A 22,606-nucleotide genomic window follows, 5' to 3' on the forward strand; every position below is an offset into this window, starting at 1 on the left:
TTTTGTGCTCACTGACTGCCCAAATTGAATTGCCAAATAACATAAAAGGCAGGATGCATATGAAATTCGGGCATACGAGTATATATGAATTTAATTAAATGCTTTTGAATGCGAAAACATTTTGCTTAAATTGTCGCACGCCCAGCACCACAGCAGCATCAGAATTTGCATTGATTGATGCCGTATTCGGTGATTTATTGAACCTGAGGTTTGTCAGCCAAATAGCCAACCAGCCAAACAGCCAAACAGCCAAACAGTCCTTCACCCATTTGAAGCCCTCACTCCCCCGCAATTATTGTGATTGTCAGTCGGTAATGGCGGGGATGTTCAGCACAATGCATATTTATTTAGCCGGGTTTCATTTTGTATTTCTTGGAACCGCAGTGATTGATGTGGCCATGTTATCCTCAAAATAACTGTGACTGCACCCGGTCACCCGGGCTGTTGTTCACTGACATGACAAGTGATGGCTTCGTTCATATATTGTGTTTGGTCAAAAACTCAATTTAAATTGCATTTGTGTTCACTGCGCATCTGTCAGCATGTGTCGGCTTGTCTCGCCTGTCGACGGATCCCCTTGAGATATCCCCCTCGGAGAACTATTAGTGAAATAAATTGGTGGTGGGGTTAGTTATCGTTGGAGTGGACGAAGGTTTCGCTGGACTCCGTATCATCATTGCAGTCGGAGTCGAAGGCGTTTTCCGGAATATCGTACAGACGGATCATCGACTTGTTGGGATCCTTCATGATCAGATACTTTCCATCCGGCTGCTTCATCACAATGTCGATCAGGCAGCGCAAGACTCCCCAGGCATTGTCCATGTTCAGGTTGATTTGGGTGGCGAATTCCTGCGGCTTGAATTGCTGTGTGCCCAGGATCACGTGGCGCAGGTGGTCCCGCGGATTCACCCTGGACACATAGCCCAGTTTCAGCTGATCGGAGCCAGCCAGCACAGCCTCAACGGTCCAACGAGCTAGTTTACAAGCATTGTTGCGCAACTCGGAGGCCAACACTGCACCGCGCTGGGTGTCCAACTTCTGGCGCCACTCCACACTGTTGGACCCCTTGGAGTCCCATTCATTCAGCGCCTTGATGGAGAGGAACTGCATTTCCCCATTGGGACCCTGGATAACCCCATTGTGCTTGCAGCGAGCAATCAGCACCACTTCGTTGCCGAGATCCCACTGACGGTAGCGATAGCCCATGGAGGCCAGATCCACGCCCTGCTCCTCGAACGGATTGGGCTCTTCAAACTTGAACCGTGGCTCTTGGTCGCCAATGCGAAGCACCTCGTTAAAACCAATAACGCACTAGTTACAAATCCAACATAAATAATAAATAAAGCTATCTTACCTGCTGACTAAAGTTGTGATTGATGAGAGTGGCCTCCATGGCTAGGCTATGCGCCGAATTGATCGAACCCTCCTCATCCATCGGAGGTTCCAGCGAAGTCTCGTTGACGGTCAGCAAATCAAATTGATCATTATCTCGTTTATCTAAGAACACCTTGGTGCCCAATTTCTCGATCACCACATCCCAGGAGTAATTGGAGCGAGTGCAGCACATTATAGTGGCAAGGATCTCATCGGTGGCGAAGACATTGCCCATGGTCTTCGAGAGTCGTCGAATAACCGGATCATCCGTGGTAGTCACGGTGTGCACAACACGATCCATCTTGAGTAGTGGTTTTTCATTGCGTAAGTTAACCCGATCGTACAACTTATCGTAATACTCCAGCGATCCGCAGGTGGCGATGTCCTTGCCCTCTTTGATATTGGGAAGCGCCAGCTTGAGGAGGCGAGCAAAATCAATCTCCTCGATCGACACCCAATCCGATTGGACCATCACAGAGCTCTCGCGGAGTCTGGTGGGAGCACTGCGGCCGAATCTGCGACCAACATTCTGGGTATTGCGTGTGTTGCGACCCTTTCCATACTTGGTGCTATTGGCAGTAGATCCACCAGCCGCGGGTCCTCCGGGACCTCCTACGGCCTGGCTGCCACGCCCCGTGCGACCCCTGGCCCTTACATTGTTGCGCACGTTGGGTCTATAGCGACCCCGCTGATAGGGCTTAAAGGCCTTCGATCCGGTGGTATCCACCAGATGGAAGGTGGAGTCGTCGTCCTCGTAGAAGTATGCGTACTGACTGCTGTTGCCAAAGGTCGAGGCGTACTTACTGGGGAACTTCTTCTCGGGCAAGGACACGGTCCAGTCGCAGATTTTGCCCAGGCGATCACCTTTGCAGAACGGCTGGTAGGGCACATCCAGTTCGGGCACCTCACAAGGACCCCATCCATGCTCGTTGTACTCCACATATGGCTTGATGAAGGGTGCGTAGTTGGACATATTCACGCCGAAAGATGTTTAAATGGCCAAGAACTAGTATTTACATTTATGAGACCCGCTTTTGTCGGGGTACAGATTACACTGAGCTGATTTCGAAAATCAAAGGGTCTGGCCGATTTGACAGCTTGGAAAATTTTCAAAGCGCTACGTTTGAACAATTTTATATAACGAAAAAGACGGTTTCCATCACACGTATCGCAAGCTTTAAAGAATTGGTACAACCAACTTAAAAGATTTCTTTAAAAGCCAACAGATTGAAGTCTTTAGGGAGGAACGCGAAGATACTAACACCTTGTCAACAGAAAAATGATCTGATACCAAACAGTTACCAAACAGTTATGTTTTCCTTTCAATAAGAGCTCAGGCTTATTTGAATTTCTAGTCACACCACAAACATATAAGCTACCCATAGTGACGAGTAAGACGCTTGGAGAATGAATCATAGGAGGACGCCCTGCCCCCCACTAAACACCACAGCATCCACAATGAAGAAATGTGTAATTGCCTATTCGTTTATCGGGTCTCCGTCAACGTCGTGCTGTTCTCATTGGCCACGATTATTCTCATCCTTCGCATGGTGAGCTGATCCAGGATGGGCGCAGAGGCTCTTCTTCCAGCCGACAAATTCCTATTTCTTATTATCTTTTTAAAAAAAACACTCACAAAGCGCACGAGTAAATGTTTGTTGAGCTGTGGAAATGGTACAGGTACCGCGGACCGGGGTACTGTGACGGGATTATAACTTGACAACGCACCTAAGCTCATATCGACATGACTCCATTCATATGACGCCAACTCCGGCGGCATTGTTCTGGCCTAAGTATCAGGAGAGCAAAGGAACAACAGCGGAGTGCACTACAATGGGACGAGTGTCCTGTGTGCTGGACCTGGTCAAGTTGCCTCAATCCTCCCTGCGTTCCGGTTCGGTTTCCTTATTCTTGGCCGGAAGCACCTTACAACAATCTCGTTAAGCGTAAAGGCCAAATTATAGTAAAACTAACAGAAGGCAAAAGGTAATCACATAAAAAGCTTGTTAGATAACAACGTGCGAGGCGGCGAAAAAGGAAGCGGACATCCTGCACCCCGGCTCATCCCCAAAAAGCAACATGTCGAGCGTGTGAATGTGCCTGGATGTGTGGAAAATGATATGGGGGCGGGCGGGGTGGTAGTGGCTTTGCGGTGCCGCCGCCCCCTATTCCAGCTCCCAGATCCTGAGCTAAGCGTTGTCAGGCGACAGGGTGTCATGTTGATGTGTGTGTCACTGGCAGCTGCTGCTTACATGGCCCGGCTCCAGATTCCCTCGCACTTCTCTGTTAGTGCACTGAGAGAATATGGCGATGAAGGCTAAAATGCTAAAATGGATACGCATAGGAACTGCGGATGTACTGACTGATATTGACGGGCATAATACTTATATTCAAATTTCATTGAATTGCTCTCAGTGTAGCCATAAGCCGGGGATGAGTGTGCGAATGAGTAAGTGTGTGTGTGTGTGTGTGTGTGTGGATTATAATTGCCATGCGGCTGTCAGTGACTGCAGGCGGCGCCTAACTGCACACAGCTGCAGATGTGCGGCTCGTGTTGCAATATCATTTTTAATGCAAACCGCATGCCACATTATGCAGCTGCATTGCCACGTCACCGCTGCGATTTCCACCGCCCCATCCGGCTCTCCTCTCCATTCCGGCCTCCGGACTTACCCTCTCATCTTCATCTCATCTGCAATCGCTCCTGCCGCTGAAGCTTTTCTTCTGCCACTGCTGGTCTTGTAGGAAAAAGCGGCAGCGGCAGCGGCTTGGCGAAAGCAACACAGCCAAGAATAATGCCCTGGCACATAAGTAAGTACTTACCCAGCGAACAAAAGCAACAACTACAACTACAACTACAACTACAACTAGCACGAGTGCAACCAACAAAAATAACAACGGGAGGAGCAAAGTGAAAAACCGCTTGCATACTTTGCGGGGCTCGCGAGCGATAAACGACGCCACTGCCACTCGCCATCGCCCCCGCCATCGCCACACACCTCATCCTGCCCGAAAGGGTATGCTATACTATGTGCACGCGATCCGACTGAAAGCGAAATTAAAAACACATTTTCACAGCACAATTTATTTTCAAAATTACTGGGAATTAATGCGCAGAGTCGATGTATTTTGCATTTTTATGGCGACAAATATTGATAACAAGACGGAACAATTTAGCAAGGCTATGGGGAGTCGCGTCGGACGAGAATATCTCTCTTCTTTGGAAAACTACCTAGCTGAATCAATATTATGGCCGACATTGGAAGAGACTGGCATTAAAACTCAAATGGCCCATGGTAAAGCCCTCGCTAGCCCTGTCCATTTTCAAGAGCCAACACGTTAATCAGTATAATACTAACTTAAGATTAACTCAAGTTAAACATTATTACGATTCCCCCAGCGAAGCGGAGAATTAAACGAAGTACCAAACTTCCTAGCCGAGGGTATCCATTGATCGGTGCTCAATTTATTATTTCTGATTTTGTATGGCTCCAACGCGCGTCGGAAGCTCGGGCTGCTTCTGCAGCTTTTGTGTTGCATAAAAATTAAAATTTATGCCAGGCAAGTTGTGCAAAGCACTGCGAATGCCATTGTTTTTCATTCCCCACCCTCCAAATGCTCCTCCGCTGCTGATGTTTTTTTGGCGGCGGAAGGACATTCACGTTCTGGGTGGCTGCATTCATTCCCAGCACCCGCACCCGCACCGCGCCGCCACGCCCCATCCGCCTACTTGTCAAGCCCACTTACATTCAATTCATTCATCTCCGGCAGAGAAATGAAAATAAAATCCCCCAAAGCCACCTCCTTCTCCGCACAGGCAGGCCCCATCGTAATTGCGGAGCAATTATACAAACTTCCATCGACAAGATGGATACGTAATTAATAGCACATTAAATTGGGCCACAACAATATTAATTGTTCTGATTGATTTATGCAGGTAATTAACGTTTTAAGCAACTGAGGGAAATAAATTCCGTCGGAGGGGCGAGCTGTTCGCCTCCACTCATAAGTTTCGTCACATCAATCAAAGCAAACAGTACGATTCAGTTAAACAGCATGAACAGCAGATAGGACTACAATCCATCGGGTGTAGGAGCTCTCAAGAATCTGCGAGGGTCTAATATTGGGAATGTCCAGCAGGGTGCTTAGCTTCAGTATAAAATCATTCCAGAGAATTCCGTTGCAGAGAACTCCGATCCATCCGTTTTTCCAGCTGTATTCTGGTGTCGCTTTCCGAACTTCCCTTAGGAGTTTCTGCGATCGTCAGGAGCCCCGAAGAATGGATCTACCAGAGGGAATACTGATGGGTTTCGGCAATCCCCTGCTGGACATCACCTGCACCGTCGAAGATAATGTTATCCTGGAGAAGTACGGCCTGGAAGCGAATGCAGCGATCATTGCTGATGAAAAGCACGATGCCCTGTTCGATGAATTGATGAACATGGAGAACGTCATCTATTCGGCGGGCGGAGCCTGCCAAAACTCGATGCGGATCTTTCAGTGGATCGTGCAGACTCCATATCGAGCCGTATTCGTTGGGGCCGTGGGCAAGGATAAGCTAGGTGACCGCATCGAAAAGAGGGCCAGGGCCGATGGCCTGCTAACACTTTATCAGCTGAAGGACGAGCTGCCGACAGGTATGAACCGATCTAGTAAAAGAACAAAAAATACATTTGAGTAATAAATGGCTTTGTATAGTAAAGTAGCTACATTAAATTCGTTTTCATTACTCAGGCTCTTGTGCGGTGATCATCAACGGCCCAAACCGCTCCTTAGTGGCCAACTTGGGGGCTGCCTCTCTCTTCAACGACGACTGGATTGACGAGGAGGAGAACATCTGCGCCTTGGACCGTGCCGAGTACTTCTACTTCACGGGCTTCTTTCTGGCCGTTTGCCCACCTGCCGTGGAGCGGGTGGCAAGGATGTGCAGCGAGTCGAATCGCATTATGATCCTCAACTTGAGCGCCGTGTTTGTGCTGCAGATGCAAAAAGAAGCCCTTGTCAATATCCATCAGTACGTGGATATAATCATCTGCAATAAGGAGGAGGCCATTGCGTTCAGCGACTGCAACGATTGGAAGACGAAGAATATCTTTGAGATCGGCTCCCGGCTGCAGAAAATGCCCAAGGCAAATATACGACCACGACTAGTAATGATCACGGATGCGGTGTGTCCAGTTCTGGTCTTCCAGGAAAACGATCGCGTTCTTGAATACCCCGTGCCACCCGTCAAACAGGGCGAGATTTTCGACACCAATGGTTGTGGCGATGCCTTCGTTGGCGGATTCCTGGCCATGTACGTCCAAAGGATGCCCCTGGATTACTGCATCCGAACGGGCATATTCGCATCCCAGCAGGTCCTGCACGTAGTCGGTGTTCAGATCGATAAACTGCCAAAGTTTAGCGAGAAATGCATATGAAAGGGGTCGATGCTGATTGTGTTTTTTGCTAAATTTATCAAGTGATCAGTTCCTTTAGGACCTTAAATAAAATTTTAAGTTTTTAATATGACATGACAGCATGTTTTCTTTAGTAATAGCCAGCAAACTTTAAGCTCTCCCTCCCCCCAACACCAAACACAAATGTGTTAAGCCGAATAAATGGTTAACTTGATTACCAGATTAGCCCTTTCCCACCCATAAGCTATCAATATAATAATTTAAGGCCCCAGCCTGTTCGCATATCCTCCGGCACTTCCTTTGGCCCACACCTTTTTCGAGCACATTCCAGCCGGCAAGAGTCCTGCGGCACTCGGTCTGCCTTTGGCTCCGGGAAAAATAAATACATTTAAATGTATAAAACGCTCTCCCAGTCCCCAGTCCCCCTGTTGGTCCTGCCGCCGAGCTGTGGCTCTGGGAGAAAGGCAAACAGAAGTGATGTAAAAATATGCGTTGCATACTTTGCAACGCCAATGTAAATTTCCTCCACGTCCCGCCGGGAGGAGCTTTGTCTTTCGGGTCCTGGCGTCTGCTGCCTGCTGCCTGCTGCCTGCCGGCTGTTGACTTTGGCCTGACAAAATATTGCTACCATTTCAGAGGCGAAGACGCAAAGAACGCGCTCGTGGAGGAGAAGCTGGGGCAGCTGGACATGAGCACGTGCCAGAGGACAGTGGATTAGGGCCCCAAAATCTGTCTAAACAGGTTAAACGCCATGGTTTTTATAACAATTACATGTTGCAATAAATAGTATTTTTAAAATTGGATACATATCCGCCATTTTGGGATTTTATCAGGATCAATTTCTGGTTCTTATGTTATTAAAAGCAGATCATGTATCTGGTCCCTTCAGTCCCTGAAACACATTGGTCACCAAAAAACAGTTTCTTTTAGGATTATAATATTATTCCAGTCCACTTTTACACAACAAAAACGTAAAACCCGTCCACCGTGCAAGGGATGGTGCTGAATAAAGCGAAGGACGAGGCGGTACAGTAACTGTCTTCCACTGATTAAAACGATGCGTCCTCGTGACAGCGATTTTTTCTCGTTAAATCCTTAAATGTCGCTTCGTTTATCGTGAGCGTTGTTTTTTAACTTTCGCTGCCTCCGCCTTTTGCTGGGAATCGACTTCGCCGGCCGCTGGTCGCTGTGAGCTCAAGCGATAATTTATGCATATATCCATGGTGATTTATGACATTATCCCTCCCCCTGTGTGCCCAATGGCTCAGCCCGGCGCTCCGTCTCCACTCCTCCGTTCTGGGACACCGCGCAATTAGCTGTGGGAAAAATGAGCAGCAAACAGCGAGCTGGAAGATTTCCTTTGCTGAAAGTCAAAGTCAAACATCTTAAAGCTAAAACTCCGGTTAGGGCCCTCGATTACTTTGCATTCTGCATCCGCAAACTTTTGCGGCTGGCAAAGGAAAAATGCAGAGCGACTCGAAACGAGCCAAAATCTTGACTAGAAACTTTTCAGATTTGTCATATGCACATCTCGAGACTAATATCCTGACACATGGCTCCTGCTCCGCCCCTCCACCCGAGGGCCACATGAGTTATGAGTTGTGACTTAGGTGAGATCTCCTCCAGTCGGAATCCGTTCTGACAGCTTAATTACGGCAGTCAGAGCGCAGATTTTTCACCCGGCTCCGGCCGGGACTTTAATTAACTGGGTTAGAACCTTCTGAAAACCTTTATGGAGGCAAAATACCAACTTAATTTATTGGTCTCGGGTCAGTGGACAGCTCAGTTGTCAGCTCAAACATCAAAATAATTCCGGCAATTCAGAGTCTTCTTGAACATGTTTGGCTCAAAGATATAGACTTTGGTTCATCTTCAAGGGAAAAGTTTATATTTATCGTTTGGTCCGAGAGCTAATTTATGCAATTAAGTGTTTCAATTCGATTTGACCGTGACGGAACACAACAGAAGGCCGACCAAAGACAAGACCACATCGTGGACCACATCGAGGGTATCACTGCGGTGAGGAGGATGAAAGTTGAACCCCCGGCAAATTGCACTTGTCATGTTCGTATAATTGCGCCTGCCCTCGGGCTCGGTGATGAACACCAAATAGGGAGGGGAGGGAAAGCTAGGGGCAGACAAGAAACAAACACGTATGACGTGAAGAGACGCTCATAAAAATCACTCATACGCAATGGGGGACGGCGGCAATAGGAAGCTCCGGACAAGTCGCAGGACAAGTTTCAAATGCTACTTGTAACTTTGTTACAACAGCCACCGAGCAGTAAATGTTGAAAGTTGCCGCATCGTGTTTGCACTGGAAATGGCGAAAGTTTCTTTTTCTGTGTTTCATACTTTGTAGCCAGCCAACAGTCGGCCAATGCCAATGTCTCGTCATGAACCCTTTCGCAGCGCCTCATGACCCATTCCCCAGTCAGTTTCCCACTCATTTTCTCAGTCAGTCATTGAGACATTGTTCTAAAGCCACAAACTCACAATAAGCTCTTCTGCACAGCGAAAAAATTTCAATTTGAAAAAAATATCGAGAATAAAGAACTATCTTATTGTCAGGTTAACAACATTTAATGGATTTTTGGTTTAGTCCCAGGGTCATTGTATGCAACTAACTGAAGCTTTTTAAGTATTAAATATTAATTAAATATTTCTAATAAAATATTACAATCCACTAAGACTCAACAGACAAAACAAGAGCATTTTGTCACAATTGCACTTGAAATAAATTAAAAATTCTCCTTTACAATCCTTATAAGCTCATGCAGCTTCCGCATTTTTGCTTTAAGTAAGCTGATTTTTCCCCAGTGCATTCCATCTCAAGTGCTGATTGCCAATGCCATTGTGGCTATTGTTCCGCTCTGTTTGTTGTCTTGTGGGAGCGTATTCCGTGTGTGTGTGGGTGGGTGAGTTTGTGGATTATGTGAAATTATCGAAGATTTCCGGAGAAATGGCGAGTCGTGTCTCCTGCTAATGCCCGACATGGTATCTACTGCGACCAATGATATCGAAATCAATGGCAATCGGCATCAATGGAATTAAGCTGAAAGCAATTTCATTACATGCTCCAGCCACATGGCCCATATTAATTGGTAACTTCATGAGCACAGCTATGCTGTCGGATTTTATTGAAAGCGTATTTTGCGTATTTTAAAGGACTTTAAGCCGGTTCGCAAGTCTTGCATTTCCATTCCCCCGAGCAGCATCAATTGCAAAATGTCTGAGTCATTTGCATAGAGTTATTCGAGGGTTTTCCGGAGGGTGGACTGCCTGAATGGCTGAATGGCTGGTCGTCGTAGTGGTGGTGGTGGTAAAAGTTTTATGTTAGCAACGAAGAACGATAATTTGCAGCAGTTACAATATTTCATGGAATATCTCTTGGCTTCTTCTGCTCCTCTCTTAGTCTGCCACAAGACTTCAATAAAGTAGCTGCAATAAAAAGCGAAAAAGATTTTCCATTTGCTTTACATGGATATCAATATTTTGACAACCGCAGAGTAACACAAATAATAGGCAAAAATATTCCTCCTCATTGTGGACATACATATTTTCATGTGACAAATGTCACAGACTGCAAATTTGTCAATTGAATAAATTGTGCTAAATATGAACGTCTGAAGTACATTCGAATATACATAAATAAATATGCAATGCGACTTGCAATTGTTTGATTGGATTCTGGAGTTGCTTTGCCTGCTACTTTTGCTTTTGTGGCCACTCAACGCTAATGGACTTTAAAGTGTGTTCTCAAGCGTTCATTGCCACATTCCGCCCCAAAGACACCATGCACTGGATATGTGAAAAGTTTTGTCGAAATTTCTCGGCCTGCATTGTTGTCGCACATATCACGCATACGCCCCGTTGCAGTGCCTTACTGAACCAAAAAAAGAGCTGAGCTTCTTGGACCACTTCCAAGTGCAGAGCTCAATACAGGGAAATATGTGATCCAAGAGCAGGAGCAGCTGGCCAAATAATGAACTGCCAGCCAAGAGCAACAGCAACCCAATCACAATTACACCCTGCAACCGAGGAGCACAAAAAGTCTTTGGTGGCCCGTTGTCTTTGTTTTTCCAATTTCGCAAATGGCTTTCATGCATGTGCGAATGGCTGTGTGTTAATTAGCAATATCAAGAGCACTTAAATTTGGTACAGATTATAACACCAAAAGTTGCTCCTGCCCACCCGGATGGTTGGTATTGTTGGGACTGTGCGGATTGTGCGGATTGTGCGGACTGTGTGTTCTTTGTTCTGGCATCGAGCTCAATTCTCAAGTTGCTCATTTCGGGAGCTGGCCGATTGTGTTTGTGGTCGAGCCGGCAATTCGATTGCCAAGTTTTGGCCATTTTTGCAGCAGCTGGAAATAGTTAGCTGTGGGCCAAAGATTTGAACTCCGGCCATTCCGTGGGAATGCGAATACGAATGCGAGAGAACATTTGAATAATTCCGGACCGAGCCACTTCAAAGGCTTGACCAACCCAGCTCATTTAAAGTGCATCAGGCAAGAAATGCCTGGATCCAAATCCAAATCCAAATCCAACCATCAAAAAGGCATTACCATTACAGTAGGAGCGTAAAAAAGAGGAACAAGGGGAAGGCGAACAGAGGAAAGAAAACTAAATGCACATTTAACAATAAATGAGCAACGTTTTTCGGAAATTAACTTTCAACAACATGTGTTGAAATGCATTTATCTTCCGCACCGAAACGAGCCCGAGTCTAGCAGGCAAGGATTTCAGTGAGGATAACAAAATAGAGGTGGAAATTAATTTGAGCGCAAGAAAAAGAAGTGGAAAGTATGAGTGGCTGCCAAATTGTGCTAAATGAGACCAGGCAAGTGGAAATTAAAAGCGAACCTGGTGCAGGAACAGTCTCCCAACAGTCTCCCGTTTTATCCCCATCGCTTCCTCAGTTCCTGGAGCCTTTGGCTCTGGTCCTGGAGCCACTTGCATTATGATTGCATCATTTGGGGCTAATTTGCATTTAAATACTTGGATACTTGGCTCTGTTATTGTTCGAGTGCAGCGGGGAAACTTTTTGCAGGACCAGTACCAAGGGCAGGCGTACTACATGGAGCAGCAGGAACAGTAGGGACAGGCCCAGCCCTGGGCACCTCGGACAAAGTTATGCCAAGTCAAGGATATCACGAAAATTGTCCTGCTCCTGCTCCAGCCGGACAACTTCTGTTAATGCGTTTGAATAATGAATGGCAGCGGGAAGGGGAAGGCGGCCGACTTTCGGCCGGGGGATAAGGAGTTGAGCCTGGGCTTGGGTTTGGGCCTTGCTCCTTGCACCTTGCACCCGGCTTATAGTCCCGCAGTCCTTAGCAGATAACAATGTACAAACTGGCGCCGTCGGCGTGCAGCAGTTGATGGTCATTACTTAAAGCATCCGTCCGATGCAGCAGCGCGAAAACCGAGCTCTGCGCGTAAACTCAAAGAAAAGGGTGATGAAACTAATTAAATAATAATAATTTATATAATTAAGAAGTTACAAGTATTAAGACTGTTAGCACTCTAAGTTGATCTGAATAATGATCATTCAAGGGCTGCCAATTTAAAAAATGGGCTTTAATAATCAAATGGGTTGAATAATCATTCAACCGTTCAATGTGCTAAACTTTTGTTGAATTTAACTTCCTGCCAAAAACGAATTAATTATCTTAAATGGTATTTAATTGCAGACCTCATTTCTCCTGATTGGCAGTGATTTTCCTTCGAGTGTGAGAAAGTGAGAACTGCCGGCCAGCTGCCTGGTGTAGTAAAGTAAGGCGAAGATTTATTGAATGGCAAATGAATCATTTCTCTCTCCTTCTGCCAACTCTTCGGCGCTGAAACCTGCTACCAGATCTGAACCCGCTTTCTCCGCCCCTCGGTTCAACCCCTTCGGCCTCCCCTATTTCGTCTCACTTTTAATAACTTCTATAAAAGTTTTATGTCTCTCGGTGGCAGCAAACTTGCATGCTGCTGCAACAGAGCAAAAAGTTTGCGTGTGTTTGGCACTTGAAACTTTGCTTTCGCGGGATCAAAAAGTGCTGGCTGAGGGCAGAATCGGGGCTTAAATATATATATATACATATATATGTATATGGATAGGTATTTGTGTGCATGCTAAGGAAAATCGGTGGAAAATAATCGCGTCAAGTATTTAAAGTGGCATTAAAAATATTGAAAAACTCGATAAATAGTTGTTAAGTATGCTGCTGTTGCTGCCAGATAATCTGCCCAAGGGGGAGTTCTGCCAACGCAACGGTGCGTATACGTGTTTCTGCACTTTATAAGTGGATCCAACTGGCAGCGAAATTGTTCAACGACTTCTTTCCTCAGTGGGTCCTGCACTCCAGAGTGTTTGCCGTCGGTCTTAGGACTGAGCACCTTGAATGAATTATGACCCCAGGCTAAGTGAGTGCTTTAAGGAATACTACCAGGCTGTTGGGCACATGTCTAAATATTTGAACAGAAAGTGGCTTAGCAATGCGAAGTATGGGAACGATAGGTAAGGGCATAATACATATACGGGTATACAAGATTATAATTCCCCTTTAATGGTACCTAATAATTTTGCCTTGTTTTTGCCTCTTTGACACCTGTACGGAATAAATAACATACGAATATGAAACGCTAGGCACTCACTTTATTTCGCTAGGAGCTTAGACAAATATTCAAACTTGAAGTGGTTTCGCTTGTGGTTGCCAATTCTACACCCATCTGCATTGGCTTGCCGAATTTCACCGCAAATGAGTTTGGCAAAGATCGCACAAGATTTCGATGCGTTCAATTAATTTCATTGATTGTGCCAATTACTTTTGCGGTGTCTGCTGCCTCAAGAGACATATGTATATCCGATAGAACGCGACATCTCAGGTGCTGATGGTGCTGCTGATGTGTGGCAGCTTATTCAGTTCGGGCAATTGATTTGCCAATTTGCCAAATAAACAGACTCGAGAGAGTGAGTGCTGCATTCGAACACGAGTGCGAATGTGAGTATTTGCCTCAGTGCACCAGTCTATCAATTACCGATACAACGAGACGACAGACAGACAGACAGCCAGTTGGCAGATGAAAGCTGAAAACTGAAAGCTACATCTCGGGGAAGCGGTAATTGGGATACATCTCCACAGTTTTAATTAGCCAACCCAACTGAGTGATTGCCGAAATGAATGGATACTTGCGTACCTCTCGGCCTCGCACGAAACTGGAGCAGTTATCGGTGCTGACAACTGTTTAAACACGTGTTTATTGTTCTCTCATGTTTCGCCGAGATACTATCTTTCGGTGGCAGAACCAAAAGAATAGCCAAATGGGCCGCTTAAATTGGCTTCTTTGCCGCCCTCGAAACGTGAGCCTCTTTAGCTCAGTGGCAGAGCACTGGTCTTGTAAACCAGGGGCCGTGAGTTCAATTCTCACAGGAGGCATAGGTCAACCGCATTTTTGCATGCATTTTTTTTTGTCACCCCAGCTATTTTTTGATTTCTGCATATTTCAAGCTTGATTGAAGTGCAGCAGTCTGGCTTTCGGGGGTCTTCAATCAGCGTCTGACGTTTTCGATATTTGACTTATGCCAGCGGGGGGATCGTTGGCCACTGACTTCCGCATTCGCAATCCGATTCCCCGCTTTTAGACAAGTCAATTGACTGACGGCTACGATTTCCCCTCGTGTTGCTGCTTCCACAGCAGCCGGAACAGTGGACAAAACAATCGCTTTTCAGGACAATAAATAGCGCTTCAGCTACTTTAAAATTGTAATTTCAAAATACGTACTTATCCTCTATAAGGTAGTCAAAGATTATATTTAACAGATGAATGAATAAATCGACCAACTATATTGCTAAGAATTTGAGCCCCAAATTCCGGCACAACACCTTCAATTTTGTGTCGATAATATAGCATTTTGCCCATCGCCTGATTTACCAGCACACCCAGATGCAATAATTTGCGAAGCCGTCGACGTCTGCCACGCCCCTCCTGCAGGCGCCCCCTTTCGACGGGCGCCCCCACAAACACACGCACAGCGAGGGAACCGCATGCCGAACGATTCACTTCCGCCGAGATCCTTTGGCAACTTCATCATGCGCATATTCACAGTTCATAAAACCGGATGGGGAAAGGGGGTAGCGGGGTAGCGGGGTAGCGGGGTAGCGGTGTGGCGGGACAGGACATCACTGACAGCGGCTCAGCAAATCGAAATAAAAATTTATGTGCACATGTTTGAATTTATTGCCCGTCTTTGGGTGCCTGGCATCCCTCAGCCAGCCAAGGATTCCGCGGAGCATGGAGCACGGAGCATGGAGATCCGGGCACAGATTGCGAATCCTTCGTGCGGCGCTCGCCTGCGTGTGTAAATGTTATTCAATCGAATGTGAAATCATATGAGCGCTTTGCTCTCCACTCATAAACATTTTATTTACCTTTAATTTCGTGAAAAGCTTCTTTTTGTGTGGCCCCCGTGATTTGGCACCCCTTGGTAACCCCTGGCCAATTCTATGCGTGCGATTTTTATGACTAAATAAAATGCTTTTTATCGGATGGCGGGGCGGGGGAGGAGTCACGGCCCTTGACGCAAAATGGCAATTCTTTGTTTACCCAATGAAAGTGTTTAGCCATAAAGAAACAGCGACACAATTTCAGTTGAGTTATGGCCCAAATTCCCGCCCAAACTCACACAATATTTTTATAACCAAATTGATGGGATGGCAGCGTTAATCAAATGTTGTCGGCAATTGTTTTTTGAAATGTTATTGATGCTGTGGGTATTTCGCAGAGATTTGTGATGTTTCCTTGACCCAGGACACAAAGTAGGTGGACTTGGGCAAAATGAATGAAGGCGGTTTATCCAATAAAAACCACTTTGAGGAATAAGATACAAGTTTTCAATCAGTCTAGATCTAGATATGATATAACTGGGAAATATTTGGCTATAAGAAGGCTATTTTGTTTATTCAAAAAGTGCACATAGACATTATTCAGAGAATTGAACGTGGTGGGCGACTTTTCAAAAGGTTTGAAGGGCAAATTCAACAGGTTTGCCTAACTTAATAAACTTAATCAAGGATAAATTATTCCAAACGAAAGCACGGCAGTTCTCGGTTTTCAGTTCTTCTTGGACAAGGCGACGAACAGATCGCGGGCGTATCGGCGGACGGCCTTTCCATTGTAGTTCTGGGGAATCTCATCAGCGAACTGGACACCGGCTCGCAGCTGCTTCTGGATGTCGGGCAGTCGCTTGGCCACGTGGTCAATCACCTGCTGGGCGGTCAGGGTGGCATTATCCTCCCGAACAATCAGGGCACCAGGCACATCTCCCTGGGTCTCGTCGTACACTCCGATCACGCACACCCGCTTCACCTCCGGCAGCTCGTCGATGACCGCCTCCACCTCGGCGGGCCACATCTGGAGACCCTTCCACTTGAGCACCTCCTTCTTGCGGTCCGTCATGTAGAGGTAGTCGTCCTCGTCGAAGTAGCCCATGTCGCCCGTGTGGAACCAGCCGTCCTCGTCCTGCATCTCCTTGGTGGCCTCCGGATCGGCAAAGTATCCATTCCAGCTGAAGCCGTTGTGCACAATGATCTCGCCCGTCTGGTTCACACCCAATTGGTTGCCATCGTCGTCCACGATCTTCACCTGGATTCCGGGCAATGGGTTGCCCGCAGCGGTGAGCTTCAAGTGTCCGTGGTTGAACACTATGAATCCAACCTCAGTCATGCCGTAAGACGAGTTCAGCACTCCGTTGGGAGCCAGCTTCTTGATCCTCTCAACCGTGGTCTGTGTCATCCGTCCGCCTCCGAAGTTCAGCTTCGTCAGGCTGGCCAACTTCTCCGGAGTGGCGCTGGGACAGTCCAGCAGGGAACAGCAGTGCTCCGGCGGAATCAGTGCATACGTGATGCTGTACTTGCTCACTAAGTACACAAAGTAGTCCGCGGCGAAGGGCTTGCTGCTGATGATCCTGGTGCATCCGTTGACCGTGCTGAAGATGGTGGCCCACAGTCCAGTGATCCAGTCCAAACTGGCCGAAATGAAGATGGTATCGTAACCATTAACGAAGCTGTAAAGAGTTCAAAAACGTTTTTTAATTTTCGTAGGCTTTTAATAGGAGTATAAATATAGTTTGACCTACACTGTCTCCTGGGTGAGAATATCGTTTGAGATGCACACAGCCTTGGGCATTCCTGTGGTTCCGGATGAGGTGAGGATCGCAACGGTTTGCGAAGGTCCTTCCTTCAACGGGGTAGGCCTAACAAATATGGAATACTTTTAAGATAACACCCGGCGTATATAATGCTATGCTCTATGGCACACTCACTGGTAGAAGAACTCTGTCTTTGTCGGATGGAGCAGATCCTGAATGCTGAGAACACCATCCCGAGTTCCGGTGGCTAGGATAATCTCTGGCTTGAACTCGCTGGTGGCCGAGTACAGTTTTTCGTAGTGATCAGCATCGGTAAAGATAATCTTTGGCTTGGAAATGGTGTACAGGTGCTTGAGAGTAGCTAAATAAATTTAAGATCAAATATTTATTTTAATGGATGTAATATTATGACAAAGTCATGGATAACCAATAATCTTTTAGTTGATAGTACGTACATTCCTCGAGAATGGGATTAGCGGACTGGAAGGGAGTGCCATGGAAGAAACAGGCCACGGCCGTGGGCATGATGTAGGTGGTGTTCCTGGCAGAGATGCCAATGATGTCCTTGTGGTCAAGACCGCGGCTCTTCAGGTGCTGGGCAATGCGAATAGCCCAGGTGAGAGCCTGTCCGTAGGTGACCTCCACACCCTCGGAGTCGGAAATCTGAAGAAAGACGGAACATCAGGGAAGTCATCGGAGCAGATCCGAGTCCACTCCACTCACCTGACACACGTTCTTGGGGCAGTTCCTCATGTTCTTGAAGATGATGCGACCCAGGGAGGTCTCCGGCTTGAAGGGGTTGTTCTGCGGAATACCCTTCCAGATCTTGTTTTCCGCATCGTAGCTGCACGGTAACTTGGACATTTTTGCTGCAATAAAGGTTGAATGCACACCCGAAAGATCGACCACTATCTGAGGAGCTACTCGCTCGAAGGGGCTACTTATAAAGACACGGATTCCCAAAAGCTTATCTGAAGATGATAAGCATAGCCTAGGTTAAGTGCAAGGTATCAATGAAAGATAAAAGGCATTGACCAAAGTTGACCACCCGACTGGCATGTATGCATATATTTATTGAAACTAATCGGATGGCGTTCGTTAGGTTCTTTAATTGAAGTGTGTCCTTAGTCGTGATAAGAGCTATTAACTTTTAGCCACTTGCCGTTCAATGAGAACAGCCCCATCCCTAATTGCCAGATGGTTTTATCTTCGTTACTGGTTGTGTATTTCCCCTTATCTGCAGGACTTACGTAACGCGACATACGACAGAACAATAATCAGAGTCAGGAGATATATTTTTTGAAATACAAGTCCTTTAGCCTCCGCTGAATATTAAATGCCAAAAACCCCCTATTTTTTGGGAACCTACAGTTTGTTTTATAAACTTTGGACTTTGATCTGGGAATACCTTATGACTTTTAAATGCGTGATACCAGAAAATGAATGGAAAGTTTCGGCTTTTTCCCACATTTTAATTAGTCACCGATGGATCCCTATCGATGGACACGCGCTCTTAATATGTTTACCTTCGGATTACTTCGGGGTATATTTAGCCGGCCTTTTGATATGAATACAACATGATACCCTATTCAACAGAGCCACGATAATTCGGGAAATTCAACCAAATGAAATACACCCCATTCAGTGAAATTGAATGGGTTTTCTTTCTGCCATCCCTCAATGCTTTTTCTCACATTTTTGTCGTTTATTTGGACGTTTTTCTGCGCTGCGGCTGACAAAAAGTTGGTGCAGCGAAAACGTTATTTAAATACCTTGGCGAAAAAGTTCGCTTGCAAGATATTTGCAAACATCTGTTTCCTGATTTTCCAGCAATGGCAGCCGGCAGAGAAACTCAACTTTCCGTTCCCGGTGGCACGTGAACTAAAACCCAATTCTGTGGCAAGGCTGCCGATGATGAAGTTCGTTCGTGGATAAAGTTCCGGTTACAGGAGACTTGTGGTTGCTCTTAGGGTTTTACCCTGGTAAATACAACAATCTGGGTGCTGTGGGCTTTACATTTTATTATCAATTTCATTTTTATTGCTATTATATTTCCTATTTCAGCGATATTACAAATTTAACTTCCCAACACGTAGAAACAATTGCTGCGCATCGGATCATCAAAGCAGATTTTCAACAGCTTATAGCTTTCCATTTCATTCGATTATAAGTATGCTTACGATAATGTTGTTTTGGGTAGTTAAAATCGAAGTGCCTGGGAACTAAGTCCATACTTGCTGTGTGAGCTTAGTTGTAATGGCCTAATGGGGTTTTGATAAGGTTCCTCTGGTTCCTCTGGTGGTTTGTGTACCCGACATCACAGAAATTGCAGTCTGGTTTGCTTTGATTTGTGGTAATCTTATCGAGTTATGAATTGAAGTGGGGAATTAATTTTTCCGAACTGAAACTATCGTCATCCCGGGCGGGAATTACGTGAAACGGAGGAAATGGAATTTGATAATCGGCACGGGCTTATCTAAGGGTATTCCGTATACACCCTTCCGCCGGAAGAATTTCCTCTGGCTGTCCATGAATCGACATACCTACATACATACTTTTGTCGCTGCTGCTCTTGTTCGATTTTGGGATCGGCGTACTTTAAGGGCCGGCCAGTTGAAAGATGTTCGCGGTCCCAGTTAGTTGGATATTCTTATGGCGGCTAACTGGCTAACTGGCCAACTGGCCAACTGGCTAAGGTAGTTGTTTGGGTTTCCCGCCCAGTGGTTGGGCTTTTCTTTATTTTCTTTTCGTAAGCTGCTGGCTGTGCAACTTATTCGCATTCTGTTGCAGGAAATGCTTTTTGCTCCTGCAGCTCCACCTCTTGCAGTTCAGTGTGTTATTATGCACTGGTTTTTCCTGGTTTTTCACTCACTTTTCTTTTCTTTTCTTTTCTTTTCTTTCATTTCATCTTTTTTATTTATACTTTTTTTAAATCTTTTTTGTGTCGCTTCTTTTTGGCCGGTTTCCTTTGGCCGCCTTCCCTTCTGCTGCTGCACACAAGTTTTTCATTTGTAATTCAAGATGTCAGTCAGCTGGGAGAACCAAAACTTAATTAAAGTTCCGCACTTTTACAGAGCCAATTCTCCTTACTTATCCCGACTGTCTCTCTCGCCTTTCCGTATGTATTTAGCCATTCCCAGAAAGTCCGCCCATTTCGTTTAAATTCAAAGTGTCCGTCCAGCTCGGCAGGTGAGGGGGTTTATCTTTCAGGTGCAAGTTTCGCCGGCTGCACCTGCAGCAAATGTCCGGACCTGCGACTTTGTTAGCCTCGCCTGCGGATTCTCATTCCCAATCCCAATCCCATTCCCATCTCCTCTGCTGAAAATCCGTTTTCCGGAGCATGTGTGAGCGTAATTTTATGAGCTTATTTCATACTTTTCACTTCTAATTTGGCTCCACGCTAGTTGCCATGTGCAGATTTGGACTTGTTGAGTTCTCCTCGACGTGGTGTTTTCATTTTCATCGGGTGATATCGGTTTCACTTATGGCTCGCCATATAAAACATCTAATTTAATTAGCTGACACCGACGGGTTTCCCTTCTCTTGCCACTCTATTTTCAAACATCTGTCTTGGGGGGAAACTGGGAGTGCCTGACGAAAAGCTGCAGGAAAAGTAGAATATCTCATTATGTATGCATTGAGTTTCCAGTGTCCGCTGGCAGCGACAGAAAAACTTTTTGATAACTGTAATTAGCATATGAAGAAATTCAGACTCGGACAGTTTTCTTTGCAACGCAGGCAGGTGAAAAGCTGTTAAATGTATTCCATTCCAATTAACAATCCGCCTAGTGAACTGGCGTAGTAATTAAGGAGCAGCTGTAAAGGTAAATCAGCATAGTAAGTTTTACATTCAAAGCTTTTAAATGTAATTTAATTGGGCTATTGCTATTCAAATAAATAAAAAGTTCCCGAATTTCGCTGCATGCATTTAAGCTGCATGCTTAATCTCAACATTCTATCTTTTGTAGTTCCTAAGATCGAGGCGTTCATACGGACAGACAGGCAGACGGACGGACAACGGACATAAAATAAAAATTTTATAAAATTAGCTTAGAACTTCAGCCTTGGGGCATTTCTTAATTTTTTTTAAATTTCTACATCAAAAAAATTACAAAAAAATTAAAATAAAATAAAATTCTAAATTTGAATGCAGATTTTTAGAGAATTGCGCCAGAAACATTTAGAGGTATTCCACTTCAAAATCCGATTGACATAAGTTGAGTTATGGAGCTTAGAACTTCAGCCTTGGGGCATTTCTTAATTTTTTTGAATTTCTACAATATCACATCAAAAAAATTAAAAAAAATTAAAAAAAAAATAAAATTCTAAATTTGAATGCAGATTTTTAGAGAATTGCGCCAGAAACATTTAGAGGTATTCCACTTCAAAATCCGATTGACATAAGTTGAGTTATGGATCTTAGAACTTCAGCCTTGGGGCATTTCTTAATTTTTTTGAATTTCTACAATATCACATCAAAAAAATGACAAAAACATTAAAAAAATAAAATTCTAAATTTGAATGCAGATTTTTAGAGAAGTGCGCCAGAAACATTTAGAGGTATTCCACTTCAAAATCCGATTGAAATAAGTTGAGTTATGGAGCTTAGAACTTCAGCCTTGTGGCATTTCTTAATTTTTTTGAATTTCTACATAAAAAAAATTACAAGAAAATTAAAATAAAATAAAATTCTAAATTTGAATGCAGATTTTTAGAGAATTGCGCCAGAAACATTTAGAGGTATTCCACTTCAAAATCCGATTGACATAAGTTGAGTTATGGAGCTTAGAACTTCAGCCTTGGGGCATTTCTTAATTTTTTTGAATTTCTACAATATCACATAAAAAAAATTACAAGAAAATTAAAAAAAAAATAAAATTCTAAATTTGAATGCAGATTTTTAGAGAAGTGCGCCAGAAACATTTAGAGGTATTCCACTTCAAAATCAGATTGAAATAAGTTGAGTAATGGAGCTTAGAACTTCAGCCTTGGGGCATTTCTTAATTTTTTTGAATTTCTACAATATCACATCAAAAAAATGACAAAAAAATGAAAAAAAATTAAAAATCTAAATTTGAATGCAGATTTTTAGAGAATTGCGCCAGAAACATTTAGAGGTATTCCACTTCAAAATCCGATTAAAATAGGTTGAGTAATGGAGCTTAGAACTTCAGCCTTGGGGCATTTCTTAATTTTTTTGAATTTCTACAATATCACATCAAAAAAATGACAAAAAAATGAAAAAAAAATAAAATTATAAATTTGAATGCAGATTTTTAGAGAATTGCGCCAGAAACATTTAGAGGTATGCCACTTCAAAATCCGATTAAAATAGGTTGAGTAATGGAGCTTAGAACTTCAGCCTTGGGGCATTTCTTAATTTTTTTGAATTTCTACAATATCACATCAAAAAAATGACAAAAAAATGAAAAAAAAATAAAATTCTAAATTTGAATGCAGATTTTTAGAGAATTGCGCCAGAAACATTTAGAGGTATTCCACTTCAAAATCCGATTGAAATAAGTTCAGTTATGGAGCTTAGAACTTCAGCCTTGGGGCATTTCTTAATTTTTTTGAATTTCTACAATATCACATCAAAAAAATGACAAAAAAATGAAAAAAAAATAAAATTCTAAATTTGAATGCAGATTTTTAGAGAATTGCGCCAGAAACATTTAGAGGTATTCCACTTCAAAATC

The 22,606-nt window shown here is 44.6% G+C and overlaps 4 protein-coding genes and 1 non-coding gene across 5 annotated transcripts; 3 read left to right on the forward strand and 2 right to left on the reverse strand.

Annotated features, from left to right (window-relative positions):
- Positions 1-356: 356 nt before the first annotated feature.
- LOC6553887 (eukaryotic translation initiation factor 3 subunit D-2) lies at positions 357-2,348 on the reverse strand. Its single transcript, XM_001980424.3, has 2 exons — positions 1,355-2,348; positions 357-1,290 (listed from the first exon to the last, which is right to left on the reverse strand). Exons 1-2 carry the CDS (start codon positions 2,345-2,347, stop codon positions 628-630), a joined length of 1,656 nt encoding a protein of 551 aa, XP_001980460.1. The 5' UTR covers position 2,348; the 3' UTR covers positions 357-627.
- A 376-nt stretch (positions 2,349-2,724) lies between these two features.
- LOC26526561 lies at positions 2,725-3,018 on the forward strand. Its single transcript, XM_015155012.2, has one exon. The coding sequence runs from the start codon at positions 2,782-2,784 to the stop codon at positions 2,926-2,928; it is 147 nt and encodes a 48-aa protein (XP_015010498.1). The 5' UTR covers positions 2,725-2,781; the 3' UTR covers positions 2,929-3,018.
- A 2,340-nt stretch (positions 3,019-5,358) lies between these two features.
- On the forward strand, positions 5,359-6,879 carry LOC6553886 (adenosine kinase). The gene is made up of 2 exons (XM_001980423.3): positions 5,359-6,011; positions 6,109-6,879. Exons 1-2 carry the CDS (start codon positions 5,504-5,506, stop codon positions 6,792-6,794), a joined length of 1,194 nt encoding a protein of 397 aa, XP_001980459.1. The 5' UTR covers positions 5,359-5,503; the 3' UTR covers positions 6,795-6,879.
- Positions 6,880-14,124: 7,245 nt separating this feature from the next.
- Trnat-ugu lies at positions 14,125-14,196 on the forward strand. The gene has a single exon. It is a non-coding gene; the product is annotated as a tRNA-Thr (tRNA).
- Positions 14,197-15,714: 1,518 nt separating this feature from the next.
- Positions 15,715-17,826, reverse strand: LOC6553884 (4-coumarate--CoA ligase 1). The gene is made up of 5 exons (XM_001980422.3): positions 17,631-17,826; positions 17,363-17,570; positions 17,082-17,268; positions 16,896-17,012; positions 15,715-16,823 (listed from the first exon to the last, which is right to left on the reverse strand). The coding sequence occupies exons 1-5, from the start codon at positions 17,769-17,771 to the stop codon at positions 15,872-15,874; spliced, it is 1,605 nt and encodes a 534-aa protein (XP_001980458.1). The 5' UTR covers positions 17,772-17,826; the 3' UTR covers positions 15,715-15,871.
- Between the last annotated feature and the right edge of the window lie 4,780 nt (positions 17,827-22,606).

The sequence above is a fragment of the Drosophila erecta genome, unplaced genomic scaffold (assembly GCF_003286155.1).
Source record: "Drosophila erecta strain 14021-0224.00,06,07 unplaced genomic scaffold, DereRS2 tig00000000-arrow-pilon, whole genome shotgun sequence".
Taxonomy (NCBI): Eukaryota; Metazoa; Arthropoda; class Insecta; order Diptera; family Drosophilidae; genus Drosophila; species Drosophila erecta.

Coding starts and splice junctions, on each gene's coding strand:
- LOC6553887 (XM_001980424.3), bottom strand. CDS start 2,347: ATGTCCAACTACGCACCCTTCATCAAGCCATATGTGGAGTACAACGAG. Junction 1,291..1,354: donor ATCACAACTTTAGTCAGCAG/GTAAGATAGCTT, acceptor GGTTTTAACGAG/GTGCTTCGCATTGGCGACCA.
- LOC26526561 (XM_015155012.2), top strand. CDS start 2,782: ATGAATCATAGGAGGACGCCCTGCCCCCCACTAAACACCACAGCATCC.
- LOC6553886 (XM_001980423.3), top strand. CDS start 5,504: ATGTCCAGCAGGGTGCTTAGCTTCAGTATAAAATCATTCCAGAGAATT. Junction 6,012..6,108: donor GAAGGACGAGCTGCCGACAG/GTATGAACCGAT, acceptor TTCATTACTCAG/GCTCTTGTGCGGTGATCATC.
- LOC6553884 (XM_001980422.3), bottom strand. CDS start 17,771: ATGTCCAAGTTACCGTGCAGCTACGATGCGGAAAACAAGATCTGGAAG. Junction 17,269..17,362: donor TAATCCCATTCTCGAGGAAT/GTACGTACTATC, acceptor AAATTTATTTAG/CTACTCTCAAGCACCTGTAC. Junction 17,013..17,081: donor AAGACAGAGTTCTTCTACCA/GTGAGTGTGCCA, acceptor CATATTTGTTAG/GCCTACCCCGTTGAAGGAAG.